Source organism: Zeus faber, assembly GCF_960531495.2.
Source record: "Zeus faber genome assembly, chromosome: 5".
Lineage (NCBI taxonomy): Eukaryota > Metazoa > Chordata > Actinopteri > Zeiformes > Zeidae > Zeus > Zeus faber.
The window spans coordinates 3459493-3475298 of record NC_137192.1 but is presented as its reverse complement, the minus strand read 5'-3'; the positions used below and the strand labels follow the sequence as shown (position 1 = coordinate 3475298).

The following is a 15806-nucleotide window of genomic DNA, read 5'->3' as shown; positions in this document are numbered from 1 at the left end:
TTCGACAAGAGTATTTACACAAAAAAATCCAGATTTTACAAAATAAAGTCCCATACTAACAGTAGGGTTATAACAATCGAGAGACGTGCGTAAAGAGAACAGTTTGCGGGCAATTTCAGATTTTTAAATGGGCATGGCTTATTGCATTACAAAAAAATTATTAAAGCAAAAAAAAAGGTAATTTTTAAAATGGAATTTCTACATAATTTCCCAGCACATTCACTAGGTATGCCAAACTGTAAGTTGCTCTTTGCATTTTGTATAGCCCTTGTGCGTGAAATGTGCTGTACAAACAAACTTGCTTATGGTGCTGGCCAGAAGGAAACAAAAACAAAAGCTGAAGACAAGCTGCAATCACCTCTGCATTTAAATCCTATGTTTAGCACACAGGAGACTCGTTTTCTGCATATTCTAGAAACGGGTTGTACAATAAGCACAGAGACATTCCATCTACTCTCAAAAAGCAAATATGTATTATTTGCAAAGTAAAGGTTGGAAATTGATAACCGCTCCCTTTAATGCCTTTCCTCGTTCAGTCTTGCACTGATACCACTTTTTCAGTGTGCTGCAGACATAACAGACATCAGAATCCTTAACTAGAACCAAACAGTATTGGCCGATACCAAATATCGATCCTAATCCATTACTTTTACTGAAAAATATAAGATCCGGACAGGATATGGACATTCTTCAATATCTGATACCATAATTGGTGTAATTCTTAAATGGCATTAATGTGTTTGTAGAGCTTTTGTAGAGTCACAATTATTACATAAATGCCTGATCGCACTTATTTAAGCAGACCGCAATAGTTATTTTATTTTTATTTATTCATGTATTTTTAATCGTTAAGATTCCACAATCATAGATTGCCATTCAAATTTGAGGGGAAGCTAATGTTGATAAAGAATAAAATGCTAATTTGGTGTTTCCACCAGTTCGGTTGAGGAAGATTTACTGTCTACCTGAATTTTCATGTTCCAATATTCAGTGTCAATAGATAGCTCTTCTGCAATAGGTTGACATGTATTATTATAATAGGCGTATACTATGATAGTGGCATAAAAAAGACAAAATGTTAATCCCATTTATTTTCATGACAATCCTCCACTTAAATTTAAATCTCAACTCAAAGTTGAGTTTTCAAATTTATGTATGAGATATTACCTCCATGGTGGTCTGTACTGATAGTCTGTTTCTTATCCTTTCAGATCACACACTACAAACAGTACCCACCCAACGTCAGCAAAATCTATTCCTACTTCGAATGCAGACGCAAGAAGGGCTCCCCGTTCAGCGAAGTGGTCTTCTTTGGGCTCCAGTATCTTCTTAAGAAGTACCTTGCAGGTGCATCCATCTGAATATGAAACAAGGTTTTGTATGTACTAGCTATTTTTTTTTTTGTATATTTTTGAAGGCATTGGATGTGAGGAGCATTACTGTAAGGGTGTGATGCCCAAAATTATTGGATTGAATTGATTCAAAACTGATAAATGGAACGTATGCTATAAATCACAATTCATTTAGGGTCAACACAAATTGAATGCAAAAATAATTTAGTACAATTAAATAATTGTATAAAATATCATAAAGACACAGTCATGTATTGCCTAAATAACTTGACGCTTTCAAGATGTTGGAAGATGTATTCCGCCAATTTCACAGGAGCTCGGCTAGATGATCATGCAGCCTTGCATTGAGCTAGCACAGTTAGCATGTAGTCAGTTGCTATCTTGGCACTGGACATACTGGCATGATTATTATTTTATTAGGGATTATTAGGGTATTAACCTTCTCTGAATCCTTTTTAAGCTTGCACAGTACAAGTACTGCCTGTCTGCCTGCCTACCTGTCCATCTATCTTAATCTGCCATTAGTATTTTAAAAATCTGTCTGTCATCTATCTATCTATCTATCTATCTATCTATCTATCTATCTATCTATCTCTTTGAAGTAGTTCACTCGTCCATACAGAAAGAATGTAAACGTGTGTTGTTTGGGCATGTCTCGAAAGGTACCTCTAATATCCGTTCCTGACTGCCAGTCACGTGAGCGACAAAAAATGATTAAAATTAATTAATTTCAATGAGCCTGTTTTGACCTGTCGTGAGGAACAGCAAAATATGCAGCGACGTCGTTGAGCCCTGGGAAATTGCTTGCAGTATTTAAGAGTCAGCGCCCCCCAACACATTGTATTGGTCCAGCCGCAAGCTTCTATTATGCTGCCATCACAGACAATTCTGATTGTATGTTGTAAGTGGCAATTGGCCATCATAGCAGAGCCAACACTACATATCTGGACAGTTTTGCAAGTGATTTCGCCTCCAATTCGTTCACCTGCCCACAGTGCGGAACGGGTGTTACACAGAAAACATGTGCCTCACTTAATTCTCTGGATGGCTTTGTGTTAGATGCTCAGACATCTTAGTAATTGTATGTAGTGCTTGTGAACTGGTTTACCTGTGTTTTGGATGGCTGAGGTTTCAGTCGTCCTTAGCGCAAACAAGAAAGACATTTAAACTAAATTCTCATTCAATCAGTTGCAGCTCATCGCTCATCTCACAGCTCAATTTTCTCATAATAGCGTGATTCATCCTAGATACTTTTATTGCCACTGGCCGAGTAAGACAAGAGCTAACAGATCAGAGTAATCTCTAGAACACACCGAATCATGGCAGCCTCTGAGGGGTAATGGTTTGAAATCCAAAACCCTTTGGGAATCCAGGGTTTTTCCTGGCTCAAAATAAAGCTTAGGTGGTATCTTTGCATGACAGTGACTGCCGTCAGGCCGGGTTTGCTGCCACTGTCATTACATTATTACATTGCATTTAGCAGACGCTTTTATCCAAAGCGACTTACAATTGTTCAAACACCGACGGACGCAGCCATCAGGAGCAATTAGGGGTTAAGTGTCTTGCTCAAGGACACTACAGCATGCTAGCAGGAGGAGCCTGGGATCGAACCAGCAACCTTTAGATCACTAGACCACCAGCTCTACCGCCTGAGCTACCATCCCATCAAACATGTACGTTACATGTTTGATGGGACATCTCTGGGTCATCTCTGTACATTTATATTTGGAATGTAAGTTCAGGTCTACAATGACCACTACCACTACAATGTATTGAGATTAGTGGTTGACCGATATGGGCTTTTCATTTGCTGATGCTGATATTTAAAGAGCGGGGTGACCGATGGCCAATATATATCATGTTGTTGTGTTTTTATTTTTTGCATCTCATAAAATGCAATAATTTAATAATAACAAATGAGACACAAAATTGCTGAACTTAAATGAACATTTATTTAACACTAACTTACTAACTTATTGTCTGCCTTGTCTCTGCAGTGCACTCAGTTAAAATAAAGAAAATCTATCAACCAAATAAATATCCACATGTAATTAAAAAAACAAAACTTTGTAAAAAATGATTGAAATGTATGATTGAAAAAAAAATAATTATAAACGATAAAAAAAATTAATAAAAATAAACTGCGTCATATTAAAGGCTGGTTGCCAGATAGATAGTCTCCTTGTTACAGAAGTGCAAGATTTATTATGTACAAGTAATTTTTTACAAGTATTTACACAAAAGCATTCAGTTTTTGCTAAATGAAGTTCCATAGCAACGGAAAGCAATGGGGAGACAATGTGACACGGCATGGGACAGTGGGGAGACACATGGTCTTTTGTTTGTAACGGGTAGAAACGGGACAGTCTGTTAACTCAATTGTGTTTAAAAATGTTGTTTCATACAAGGAAACACACAAAGAGAAATAGAACTATAATAAAAACACAGGAAAACACAGGCCGCACGCGCGGTGCAGCGCTGTACTCAACTTGAGTTAGGCTTACGTTTTGCCTCAAATGCAAAATATTTCCAAACATTTCTTTTAAAACCGGTTGCGGAGGCTCTGCACTTGCCATCTTTAATGAACTTACGGCATAACAAAGGTTTTGGTTGTGAAGGAAGAACGAGAGTTCTTACTATGCCTTGAGCAGTCTCTAGACAGCTCCACTGAATAAAGTTGAAAGCCCCTTTAAACCAACCAAGTCTCAACTTGGCCCTGACAGGCTGTGATTGGGCCACCCGGACACCCATCATATAACCTGCCCCCCAGCATATATACTGGGGGCCTGTAACTGGTCCCCAGGCACATCACTGTATGATGCCCACTGCTCCTGGCTGCCCCTCAGAGGAAGGACAAGCCAGGATCGCTCAAAAGCAGAGATCTCATTTCACTGGCCACCATTTGAAGTGTGTGTGTGTTGGTCATGAGTGTGTGTGTGTGACAAATAAAGATTCTTCTTCTATTCAGCTCTTGAGCAAGCTGGTCAGTGAAGCCACCGGTAAGAACTCTCGTTCTTCATTTGTAAAACCAGGGTTGTAGCTACAGCCAAACATTTTACTTAATTTCAAACTTGAGTTCTTACTATAACATATTGTATACCCACTACCCTCACTGACCGCGAGTTCAGAACCGATGTGTACAAGTAATGTGCTTGTACACATCCTTTCCAAGGACCAACTGGCAGATGTGGCCTCAAACCTCAGTTTCAGCATATAAGAACCCATTCATAAGGTACGGAGGTAAATTACATTACCACCCCCCCCAGACCCACCGCCATGCTCGTTAGTGGGGATTCTGCTAACAGCTGAGCTTGTATCACCTGACCGTACCCACTCTCAACCACTTAGTGTAACTCTGTTTGCAGGCTTAACACCTGGCCGCTGTTTAAACAGCCTGTGCCAGTGCTGACGCCGTCATGTCAAGACTGTAGAATCTGGTGAACATGTGTGGGGTAGCCCATAAGCAGCACCACACACCTCCTCAACCGAAACCCGTCGTAACAATGACCATGGGGTAGCCACACCCCTAATTGAATGCGCTTTAAGACCCTCTGGGAGTTCCTGCCCCACAGAGGAGTAGGCTAATGAGATCGCTTCCAGTAAGAGAGACGATCTTTTGACAGGGGTTTCCCAATTGTCTGAGATCCATAACAGACAAAATGCTGGTCTGATTGGCGTATGGAGTGTGTGCGCTCCACATAGACCAATAGCGCCTGGACAGCGCACAGAGTATGCAGCCTCTCAGAACCAGAATTGATCTCAAGAGAAGAGCTGTCTTTTTTATGGAATGAGGAAATATCTGCTGTAGAATTCGTAGTTTCTCTCTTTGTCCACTACTGGGCGAATGGTGCCCTTCTCCAGAAAGAGACAATCTCCCCTGCATGATGACGGACGCTGTGTCCAAGACTTCCGTCTGTGTGACTCCAGCACTGGATGCTGGGCAATCTGCAGAGCATAGCCCTTTAAAATCGTCCTCTCGAGCCAGGGAGAAACTGCGCATTCGCATTTCCATACACTCACACAAGCAGAGAGGCATGCTCTAGTTAGTGGTAGCGATGACACCAGGGCAGATTCGCCCACAAATTTAGCCTCCAGCCACAGTATCTAGGCAGGAAGGCTCACGCCCATGTTCATGTGTTTGGTGATGTGTCCCGGCCTCATGTGAGCCTTGGGCTCATATTTTAGTTTTGGGCCATGACGCTCATGTTTCTGAGTGGACAGGGGGCCTCGATAAAACACACTGGGAAAACACACCGGAGTGATGGAGGGGAAATAAAGACTGTGTGTATTTTGTGTACATTAACCGCACGGCTTTCGCTGGCACGGGAATTACGTACAGTTGAATGACTTTTTCGTGCCAAAACTGGAGGTTGAGCCGAAAGTTCAGCAGCATGAATCCCCTCTCCGAAGCGCCTCAGGTCCTCCGCACCTTCCTGCCCCCCACCGCCGAAGCTTGTGGCTGCTGGGGACAGAAAGGTTTCCTGTTCCAGCCCCTTATCCTGTCAGTGGGTGGAGCCTGGGACGTCTCCTGGGCTGGAGCCAGTCAGATCTGGGCGCACAATGTATTTGGGGGCCCTCTCGTATCACGCACGTGATGAGCCGGGGTTCTGCCGGGGCTTGCAGCGCAGGGACTTCATGCACCAACGGACCGTTGGTGCATGAAGCTCTTCAATGCTAGCGACTCCTTCTGCTGCTGCTCAAACTTGTGGGTCATCCACAATGGGTCTCAAAAGGCCCAATACCTTGACCGGAGCATCCAGGAGCCTGGTCTTCTCCTTCTCAGATATCTGAGATAGGTGAGATCACCACCAAAAACCCCATCACACGACCTGCTTCCTGCGCACCCTTGGCCATCGTGAGGCAGAAGTTCCACGTAAGTTTCAGGGGTGGCATTCCCATCCAGGTCCCATAGGAGCCTGGCCTGGTAGGCTTGCAGCAGGCAGATGTTGTTGAGCAGTGCTTCAGCCTGCCCTGCGGCCTTATAAGATAAACCTTTATTAGTCCCACACCGGGTAAATTTACTTGTAGAACTTCTCTCGAAACAAGGCCGAGGACGGGAGAGCCAATTCCTGCTCTTCGTCCTCCACCAAGACGCTCATTGGCCTTTAAGCAGTATGCTGGCGACTGGGGAGGGGACCGAAGATGTCGGCCCGATTGCATTTGACCCTCCTAATTTTGTTTGTCCTGTAAAACATTTTAACAAGGCCCCTTAAGTCTATCTCCTCCTGATGTGGCCCATCCACTGCCACCCTGCAGCAGACAGAAATCCGCTGGTTTTGTGTTTATCAGCAGCACGTTTACTAATAAAGGGAAAGTTGATTTGGATTAATTATTTATGATCAATCAGGATATCCTTGATCCACAAATGCAGACCTAATGACTCACTCCTGGCCATCTCCTGATGAGGTTTGGTCACCTCCATCTGCAGTCCATTTCTGCCTCTACCTGCTCTTGCCCCACCTCATCCAGTGGCCCCCTGCTCTTGCACTTCATCCTGCTGCTCAGACCTAAGTGGCTGGCTAGTACTAACTGTTATTTACCATACATGAAAAATCACTTATAATACATGGCTATTAGAAATATATGAAGTAGAAAGATAGAAATGTCTAATACAAACGCAAACATGAAAAAAATACAAAAATATATTTTAATTGGAAAAATCGATTTGATTTCATTTGTTCACTTTTCTACTTCTTCATCTTTAATTTAAAAAAATTGTGATCTTTACTTCTCTCCAGTTCATGATCTGTGAATAGACAAGAACAGTCACCTATTCAAACAATCCTTTGGTGGCTAATTAATTTGTTTATTATAGATTTCTGTTGTGGTGGTGGTTACTCTACTCTAAATTTTTTCTGGGTCTCCCCCAGAGAAATTTTAAATGTCAAACACTTCATTTCCTGCATTCTGCTGAATTTTTATTTACCAATTTGTGCCTTTTGTGCATCAACTTATGGTGGAAAGCTTCTTTGACGTTTTATTGTGGGGAACAAATGTGAGTTTTCTAAATATTGTGGGGGACGTACCTCTTGCGCGATCTACGTCTGTGCATGTCATGGCTGCTTCAGGCCTCCACCAGAGTTTCCTCTGGTGGATATAACATATTATATAAGTTAAGGCTATTTAGACCATTTTGGTTTGTCTATTTAAGTCTTATTTAATGTTGTTTTATTAGTTAAAACGGACAAACAAGGGAAACAAAATAGCACTACAATGCGTGCCTGCTTGCACAGCACAAATTGTGCATGACAGCGCACACATACAACCTAAGGGTTCAGCACCACTGACAGGTTGTGATCGCTGTCACAGCAGTCATACTGAGCATCAGGGACAGGTAGGCTACCTACTGTAATTATATTATAATAGCTACAATGTTTAGAAAAATTTTCTTATTGTTTATTGGCAAAGACTTGGAGATTTACTTCAACGGAGGAGAGTCGGGATGTTATATCTGGCCAACCCACGTTTGAGGAGATAGACTGGAGGTACATTTTTTCAGAAAATTGGTTTTCAGATCCTAGAGCCGCTGCAAGGTTTATCATCATATCCAGTATAATGAAAGTGTTTGCACTTGACATACTTCACTCCGTCACTCTGTATTTATGTTTGTGTGTGTGGACATAACTTGAAGGCTCTGTTAAGTAAATCCAGTGTGTTCTGTGCAGGCCCTCTTGTGACAGAGGAGAAAATCCAAGAGGCTAAGATCTTCTACCAGATGCACTTCAGACAGACTGTGTTTGACGAGGAGGGCTGGAGGAAAATCCTAGAGGTAGGTAAAGGAAAGGTTTTCTGCCCACTTTTGTCTCGCGGAGAAAGTCCTCCAGAAACACATAGAGCAGGGGTGTCAAAGTCAAATACCACAGAGGGCCAAAAAAACAAATTTGCTACAAGTTGAGGGCCGGACTGGTTCAATGTTTATTAAAACATATTGAAATGATTGCACATAGCCTATTGAACCAAGACCTAACACAGTGTATATAATTTACTCATTAAATGAATAAAGCAATATTTTCTTATGGCTTTGCCAGTAATTTCAAGTGAAAACATGTTTCAACAGACAAACAGCAAAAAAGTAAATTTCCTTCAAAAACAAAATATCTTCCTTAATATCAAGATAAATGCAGAAATGAAATTGCATGCATTATAAACTGAAAATGCATTATTGTGCTGCTCTATGATCCTAACCAATCACTGCTTCAAATAGTAAAATGAGAAAAAAAATCAAATCAGTTGTATTCTTTCTTATGGCTCTTATCTGCAATTTTCCTGAGTCCATTCAACTGAAAAAAATAAAATAAAATACAAAAATCTATGGCGCACACACACTCCTGGTGTATGATGCAGTGATAAGCGGTCAGCTCACCTGTGACATTTTCCTCCCGCATTCTCTCACGGATCCTTGCCACCAATCCACTCCTGTGCCCACACATCGCGGGTGCTCAGTCTGTTGTCAGTCCCACAAGTTTTTCCCAAGGCAGCCCCATTTCATTTACACATCTAGATACCTCTTCATACAGATCTTGTCCTGTAGTTGTCCATGCATTGGAAGTAATCCCAAAAACTCTTCTGTTATGCACAGGCTGGAGTCCACTCCACGGATGAAAATTGACAGCTGGGCAATGTCAGATGTGTCGGTGCTCTCATCCACAGCAAGGGAATATGCGATAAAATCTTTTCCCTTTCCCACAAGCTGTTGTTTTAGATTGGTGGAAAGCTGGTCTACACGTTCAGCAACGGTGTTTCTGCTTAGGCTCATGTTTCAAAATAGTTGCTTTTTGTATGGGCACACGGCTTCACAAACTTTAAGCATACAGTTTTTGATAAACTCTCCCTCTGTAAATGGCCGGGCTGATTTTGCGACGTCTTCTGCCACAATAAAACTAGCCTTGACAGCAGCCTCACTTTGTGATTTGGCTTTTGTGAACAGAGCCTGCCGGGACTTAAGACCTCGTTTTAATTCTTCTACCTTCTGTAGCCTTTGTTCCGTGTACATATTCTTGTCTTTGTCTGTGTGTTTCTGAGACGTTTCATAGTGCCTTCTTAGATTATATTCTTTCATTACAGCCACACTTTCTCCACACAGAAGACACACAGGTTTGCCTTTTACCTCCGTGAACATGTACTCTGCCTCCCACCTGGCTTGAAACCCCCTGTTCTCAGCGTCCACCTTTCGTTTAGCCATTTTTTGGGAGGGGGGTAGCTGACAGTTGACCACTGCTCTGAATGCTGATGAATAATGAAGCTGAGGCCCGGGGCTTCCTGTTCTGCAGTGCTTTCGTGGGCTATCGTTGCGCGCCCACAGAAAGCGTTGGGTTAGCGTCGGCCTGCGGGCCGGTTCTAATAGTAATTAAATATCATCCCAGGGGCCATAGATAATTCATTCGCGGGCCGGATTTGGCCCGCAGGCCTTGACTTTGACATGTGGGACATAGAGGTATTATTCATACAGTTGTGTTGCATAAATTTGGGTCTACATGCTTTCCTTTTTGCTCTGTCAGAAATATGACGGTCGTCTTCCTATCCGTATCAAAGCTGTCCCAGAGGGCAAGATTGTTCCCCGGGGCAACGTGCTGTTCACGGTGGAAAACACAGACCCTGAATTCTTCTGGCTCCCCAACTACATAGAGGTAAAAAAGAGTTGAAGTCAAAAAACATCCAAGGTGGGCGAGTCTGAGTCCAAAACGTATACTGCAGGTTAAAGTGAGACCAATGGTGCCGAAACTTTGAGTCAAGACCGACACTGGTCCGGTCTAAGTCAGGGGTTCCCAACCTTTTTTTGCCCAGGTCCCAACTTTTGGTCTGAAATTCTTCGCGACCACAGCTATTTAAAATATTGACATTTCTTTGCTGTTGGATATTTTTTCTAATGATGGTTGGAGATTTAAATGAAGAGTGATATGACAGAACATTTTAGTCTACAATCACCACACACAACAAACATGGAGCCTGTCAGAGCACAATGTGTTGGCGCTGATGTTCATTTGAACTCGCCATGTCTAATGAGATTTTTGTGCGTCTCGCTGGATTAATCATGATTGATCACATGAAATTGGTGCAACATATCACAATTGGTTAATTTACAAAAATTTGACGCTAAAGAAATATATTTCAATCTAAAAAATCAGTGCATTGAGCTATAGCCATACTATGATTTGATTATTGAGAACAGAAATACAAAATAATCTTGAAAATGTATTTAATGACATTTTCACCATAAACAAGCCACCATCGTTCTCCTTTTCTTTGGGACCTTGGGTCCTTTTTCACTGGGCCAATTGCTAAGACAAACAAGCAGGTTTACATGAAATGCTATATTAAAACATAGAAACAATAAAATAGAATAAAAAATAATCATTTTGATGCGGACTGCCTAGGTGGCCCAATTGTGGGCCGCCCACCCCAGATTGGGAACCCCTTGCATATAAAACCTCTGTGTAACATGAAATCTTTCATGCTTAAACGTTTTTGATTTGATTGTTGGTTAAACAAAGTACTCAAAGAGTTACTGTATTGCACTTTGAAAACTAACTGTGTAACAGCGGCTCCTAGCACTTTGTTGTCCGTAAAGAAGCAGCCGCTCTGCTTGTGAGTCAGAGAAACATAAAGGACAATATCTGTAGAATATCTCTAGAAATCTGGAGTTTTCCAGGAGACATTGTTAAACAGGAGCACGATTCACAGTAGATGCTTTAATAAACGGTAGTCTCAGAAGGTTGCAATTGCTTTCTCCATCATTCAAACATAAAGTAAAAGCAAAACGGGTGCGTTTGAGTCAAACTCTGAACATTTTTTAGCATCGCTTTGCATATCAGGTGTGTTCTGATATGCAAAAATGCTGGTCCAAGTCAAGTTTAATACTATGGCTGATAGTACTTTTTGGACAATTCTTTGTTTTTCATTTCAGCAACAGAAATAAGTAAATAAAATGAATTTATCTTTAATGTTTGACATTCATTCGGTCTTCAAATAAGGTATATCGGAGAACAAGTCATTCAGTCACCTGATATTTTCTGTGAACTTTTTTCCCGTCTCCCTCCAACCTGGGGTGTAGACAATGCTTGTCCAGATGTGGTATCCCATCACTGTGGCCACCATGTCCAGAGAGTTCAAGAAGATCCTGTCCAAGCACCTGAAAGCCACCTCTGGGAGCACGGAAGGCCTGGACCTCAAGCTGCACGACTTTGGCTATAGAGGGGTCTCCTCCCAGGAGGTCAGTCTCGCACTCCCATCACAGGCTGGTGGTCAGGGGTTGTGGAACCCTCTATAAACTTTAGGGTTCTTATATTTACAATAATGCAAATTGTTGTAAGCTGTGTTGGAATTGTCATAAGCTATATTACCATCGTCATTACCTAAGTTAGTATTCTCATAAACTAACATTGTCTTTTTCTTCTAGTTACATTGCTGAACATTATATATATGGTGGCCCATATGTGACTGATTACGACAGCATTATCATAAATAGAGCTTATATTTATGACAATATGCAACAATAGCTTATAACAATGCTAATATAGCTTATGACATGACAATACTAACAGTTTATGACGTTGCCAGCATAGTTTAAGAATGCTAACACAGCTTATGAAAATGCTAGTTCATGAAAATACAAAGGGAGTTTATGACTATGCCAACGTAGTTCATGAGATTGCTAATGTAGTTTATGAGAATGTGACATAGGTTATGTTTCTGACAATGCTGAAGTAGCTTATGACATTGCTAACGTATCTTATAATTTAGGTATCTTATGGTGTTACTAACAGTGATTGCGCGACCGAGCAAAAATATTTTTTTTCTTTAGAAGTTTATCTGATGACTGAAAGCACACATTTCCATGACAATGCTAACCAACAAAGCCATGCTAATTTGAATGCAAAATTTCCACAATCAAAGGAGAGTCTTGAATCACCAAAGAAAGAAACACAATAACAAATAATGCAGTGATTCATTATCCGATCTGTACACGGACAACATTGGCCGTATCAATTCACATTCAGAGTTCAGTGAATCAGTGGTCTGCATCTTTTGAGCTGCCCCTGGAATAACCTTATTGAATCACCCCTAATCACGTTAACCTCATGAATCCAGGTCACAGGCCTACTAGTTTAGGTGTGCTGAAATCATGTGCATTTATTTTGGGCCTGCATGAAGTGTTTTGATGTTTAAGTACAGCTAGTATAGTATGTAGTATATAGTATCTGGGAGCAGTGTAGTAATAATGGGTAATGGGCAGTAGAATTGCGGAATGTAGCTTTACAGTGAAGTAGTAGCAATAATTATATTAACGTATAGTTAAGTATATATAGTAAAGTGTATATATTATAATTTCCACAATAAAGTCCAGTTTATAATACGGATTGGGATTTTGAATGTCCACGTGCAAAGTGTAGTCCAGATTTATAATCGAAGGTGGTATTATAATGTCCAAAGTATAATATCATATAGTATAAAGGATGGTATAATAATAAATATAACTGCAGGCAGTAATACACAGGGTCCAGGTTAGTCGTGTTAGTTACAAATTACAGTTTTCAGAGTTCCCATGAAACACAGAATCACTCCATACCGACACCAATTACACATTTACGAGTTCAGATGGAACACAGGGTGGAAGTTCCTCCTACTGCTTCTTTATTGTCTTAAACTTTCGGCTTCTCTTCTCTTATTTTATAATACAACTAATAACACAATTATTTCTAAACTTAATAAAAACATCTCTTGAAATGAAGAAAAAATGGTGGAAAGGCAGTCTTTTGTGATGTGTTTATGGGGCATGTTCAGATCGCAATGACGATGAAAATACGATTGATCGTGCAGCCCTAGACTGTGGACCTCACTGGGTGCGAATTCCCCCGCAGAGACAAAACCTGGACATATACGTATAACAAATTGGATAATGATGTCACAAAGCACTCTGTTCCCCAAACTAATTTCACTACACCACCCAACCGGAAGTTGTAGAACCTTGCGCAAACGTTCTGCTACTTCCAGTAGATTTTCCTAGGGTTTTCACAAATTTCTGCTCCAAATGTAAATCGATATGGATCAAACTTGAGCCGCATGATCGGTTTTAACGAGACCTCAACCTTTTAGCCCGAAAAATGCCAAGGGGAATAATAATAAATATAGCTGCAGACAGCAATACACTGGGCCCATTTAGTCGCTTTTGGTACATATTACAGTTTCCCCAAATCTTTGACTTAATTTCCTGCAATCTGGTGAATTTTAGTGCATATGAATCACAAACAAATGAGCCAACAACTGCTTTGTACAATGTACTTTTATGAACCTCAAATAAAACCAAAGGTACATATCATTAAGGAGAGAGACAACAAAAGGACTAACGTTTAACCAATATTTATTAAATAATAAATAACTACAGGTACTCCTCACTTAACCTACCTGTTTAACGATCGTTCGGACTTACAACCACCTCTCTGACCAGTCTGTATTGTGTGCTGCATACAATACCTTGGTGTGTGCGCTGCATGCGTGGCATCTCAGCGTCAAGCATCTCATTGCACATCACCCTTTATACACTATATACATCTCATCACCGTTTTTAGTCTTAGTCTCGTTCACACTAGCGTTTGCAATCGCCACGCCCGTGGCGGCCCTGGACTTTTTTACCCAGACCAGCCCACCAGAACCAGTCCCTTGATACTCTATGCCACACTGATGCACATACAAACACACCAACCCTTGATACCACCACTTATAAGCATAATGGATGGATACTCTAGGCTACTGTAACACTATAAAAAGATATTTTAAGAGAACTAAGCCAGTAGAGAAAACAGTAGAGACATGGAGCGGAGACGGAGCCGCAGCATCCAGAAGAGAAACAGAAAGATGCTGTGTCATTGACAACAGGGACACATACATTCATAGTTTGGCGGGCAGTTTTTTTTTATATTTAAGGTCCTACCCAAAGCATTTGGTGAATATTCATTGTGTAAAACATGTTGACGTGACGTCCTAACGAAGACGGAAAACACCACAAACTTTATTATTTATTTAGACCTACTTGGCATTTTTATTTTGTTTTTGATTTGGTCAAAATTTTATTTTAGTGATATGTTAATTAAAGTGGCTGCACTTCTTACTGATTGGTCAGAAACAGAAATTATTTGATTTCAAGTTGTAATAGTCGTAATTTTTATTTATTTATTTTTAATATGGCATTTACTGACGGGACTTATTTTATTTTTAATATTCAATAAAATAAATTATACATCTACATGCCTTGATGTCATTCTCTAGAAAGCCTTCTTATGAATTTTAAGCTCAATAAACACAGATAATATTTGACCGGAATCTCTCCCATTTGTCTGGGAAATTGGAATTTTGTAGGACACGTTGACAGGCACCAATTGTTTCAGACGGAAACTCTGATTCCTGGGATAAGGAGGATCCTAAACTGTGCAATTTAATTTCATGAATGGATAGTTACGTGGCTGGATTATTTGGAAGAAAGAATTGGTAAGGTAAATGATAATGATATTTAGCGGCTGATTCTCCATTTACACTTTTAATCGTATACGACTTAAGTCATTTATTAAGTATATATTGATAGATTGAAATGCCCAAATCTGAGAATTTGCTGTTTTTCTGTTGTTTTGAATTATCATAAATTATATATGAATGTTTTCTGTCAGTCAGACAAAACAAGCAAGTTGTAAAAGTCACCCTGGACAGTTTTCTGACATTTTACAGGACAAAAGATTACTTACTTACTTATCAAACAGCCCCGCAGACATCCACCAGGTCAGATGGTACATAAACTCACACTTTGTAATCTCTAACCACTACAGAGCGATGGAGTCTACACCGCTCACGGTGCAAATACACATTGAGAACCATAATCTTCTCATTTATATCGAATTGGATGATGATGTCACAAAGTATCCAATTTGTCTTAAGTTTTTCAAATGTTGCCGTGTCAGTGAAGTGCGAGATTTTTGTCAAATTTCGAATCAATCAATTTCGGATTGATTTGGAAGAAACTTGAAGCACGACATGTCTGTGATGTCCCGGCTCTAACGACACCTCAATCGTGTCCATACCCTAGTGATCGTCTTGTTCCGACACTTTTAGCCTATGTAGTATAATAGTATGATAAAAATTCTAACAATAATAAAAGGGGGCCATCATTAGGGGATGGACCCCTAATAATTAGGGGGCACTATTGTGCCCGCTGACCATGCCTGAGTAGTTTCTAAAGATCACAGAGAGTAGGACCACACACTTTAGATATGAGATAGATTAATTATACTTCAAAGCTTGTTTTACTTAAATTAAATGTATTAGTTTCTCTCAACTAAACAAAAGAGAGTGGTGCCCCAACAAGATAATTATCAATTATATTAATAATAAGTTAATATTAATATTAACATAGACATAATGCTACAGGACTTACGGTTCTTGAGAAGATTTTTGATGCTTTTTCCAAAA

The 15806-nt window shown here is 40.4% G+C and overlaps 1 protein-coding gene across 1 annotated transcript in view; it reads left to right on the top strand.

Annotated features, from left to right (window-relative positions):
• nampt2 (nicotinamide phosphoribosyltransferase 2) overlaps nt 1–15806 on the top strand; it is a 41293-nt gene that overhangs the window by 9863 nt on the left and 15624 nt on the right. Inside the window, exons 2-5 of the mRNA XM_080000798.1 lie at nt 1212–1347; nt 8018–8121; nt 9851–9979; nt 11404–11562. Coding sequence (XP_079856924.1) covers nt 1212–1347; nt 8018–8121; nt 9851–9979; nt 11404–11562 — 528 coding nt within the window. The remainder of the gene's footprint in view (nt 1–1211; nt 1348–8017; nt 8122–9850; nt 9980–11403; nt 11563–15806) is intronic.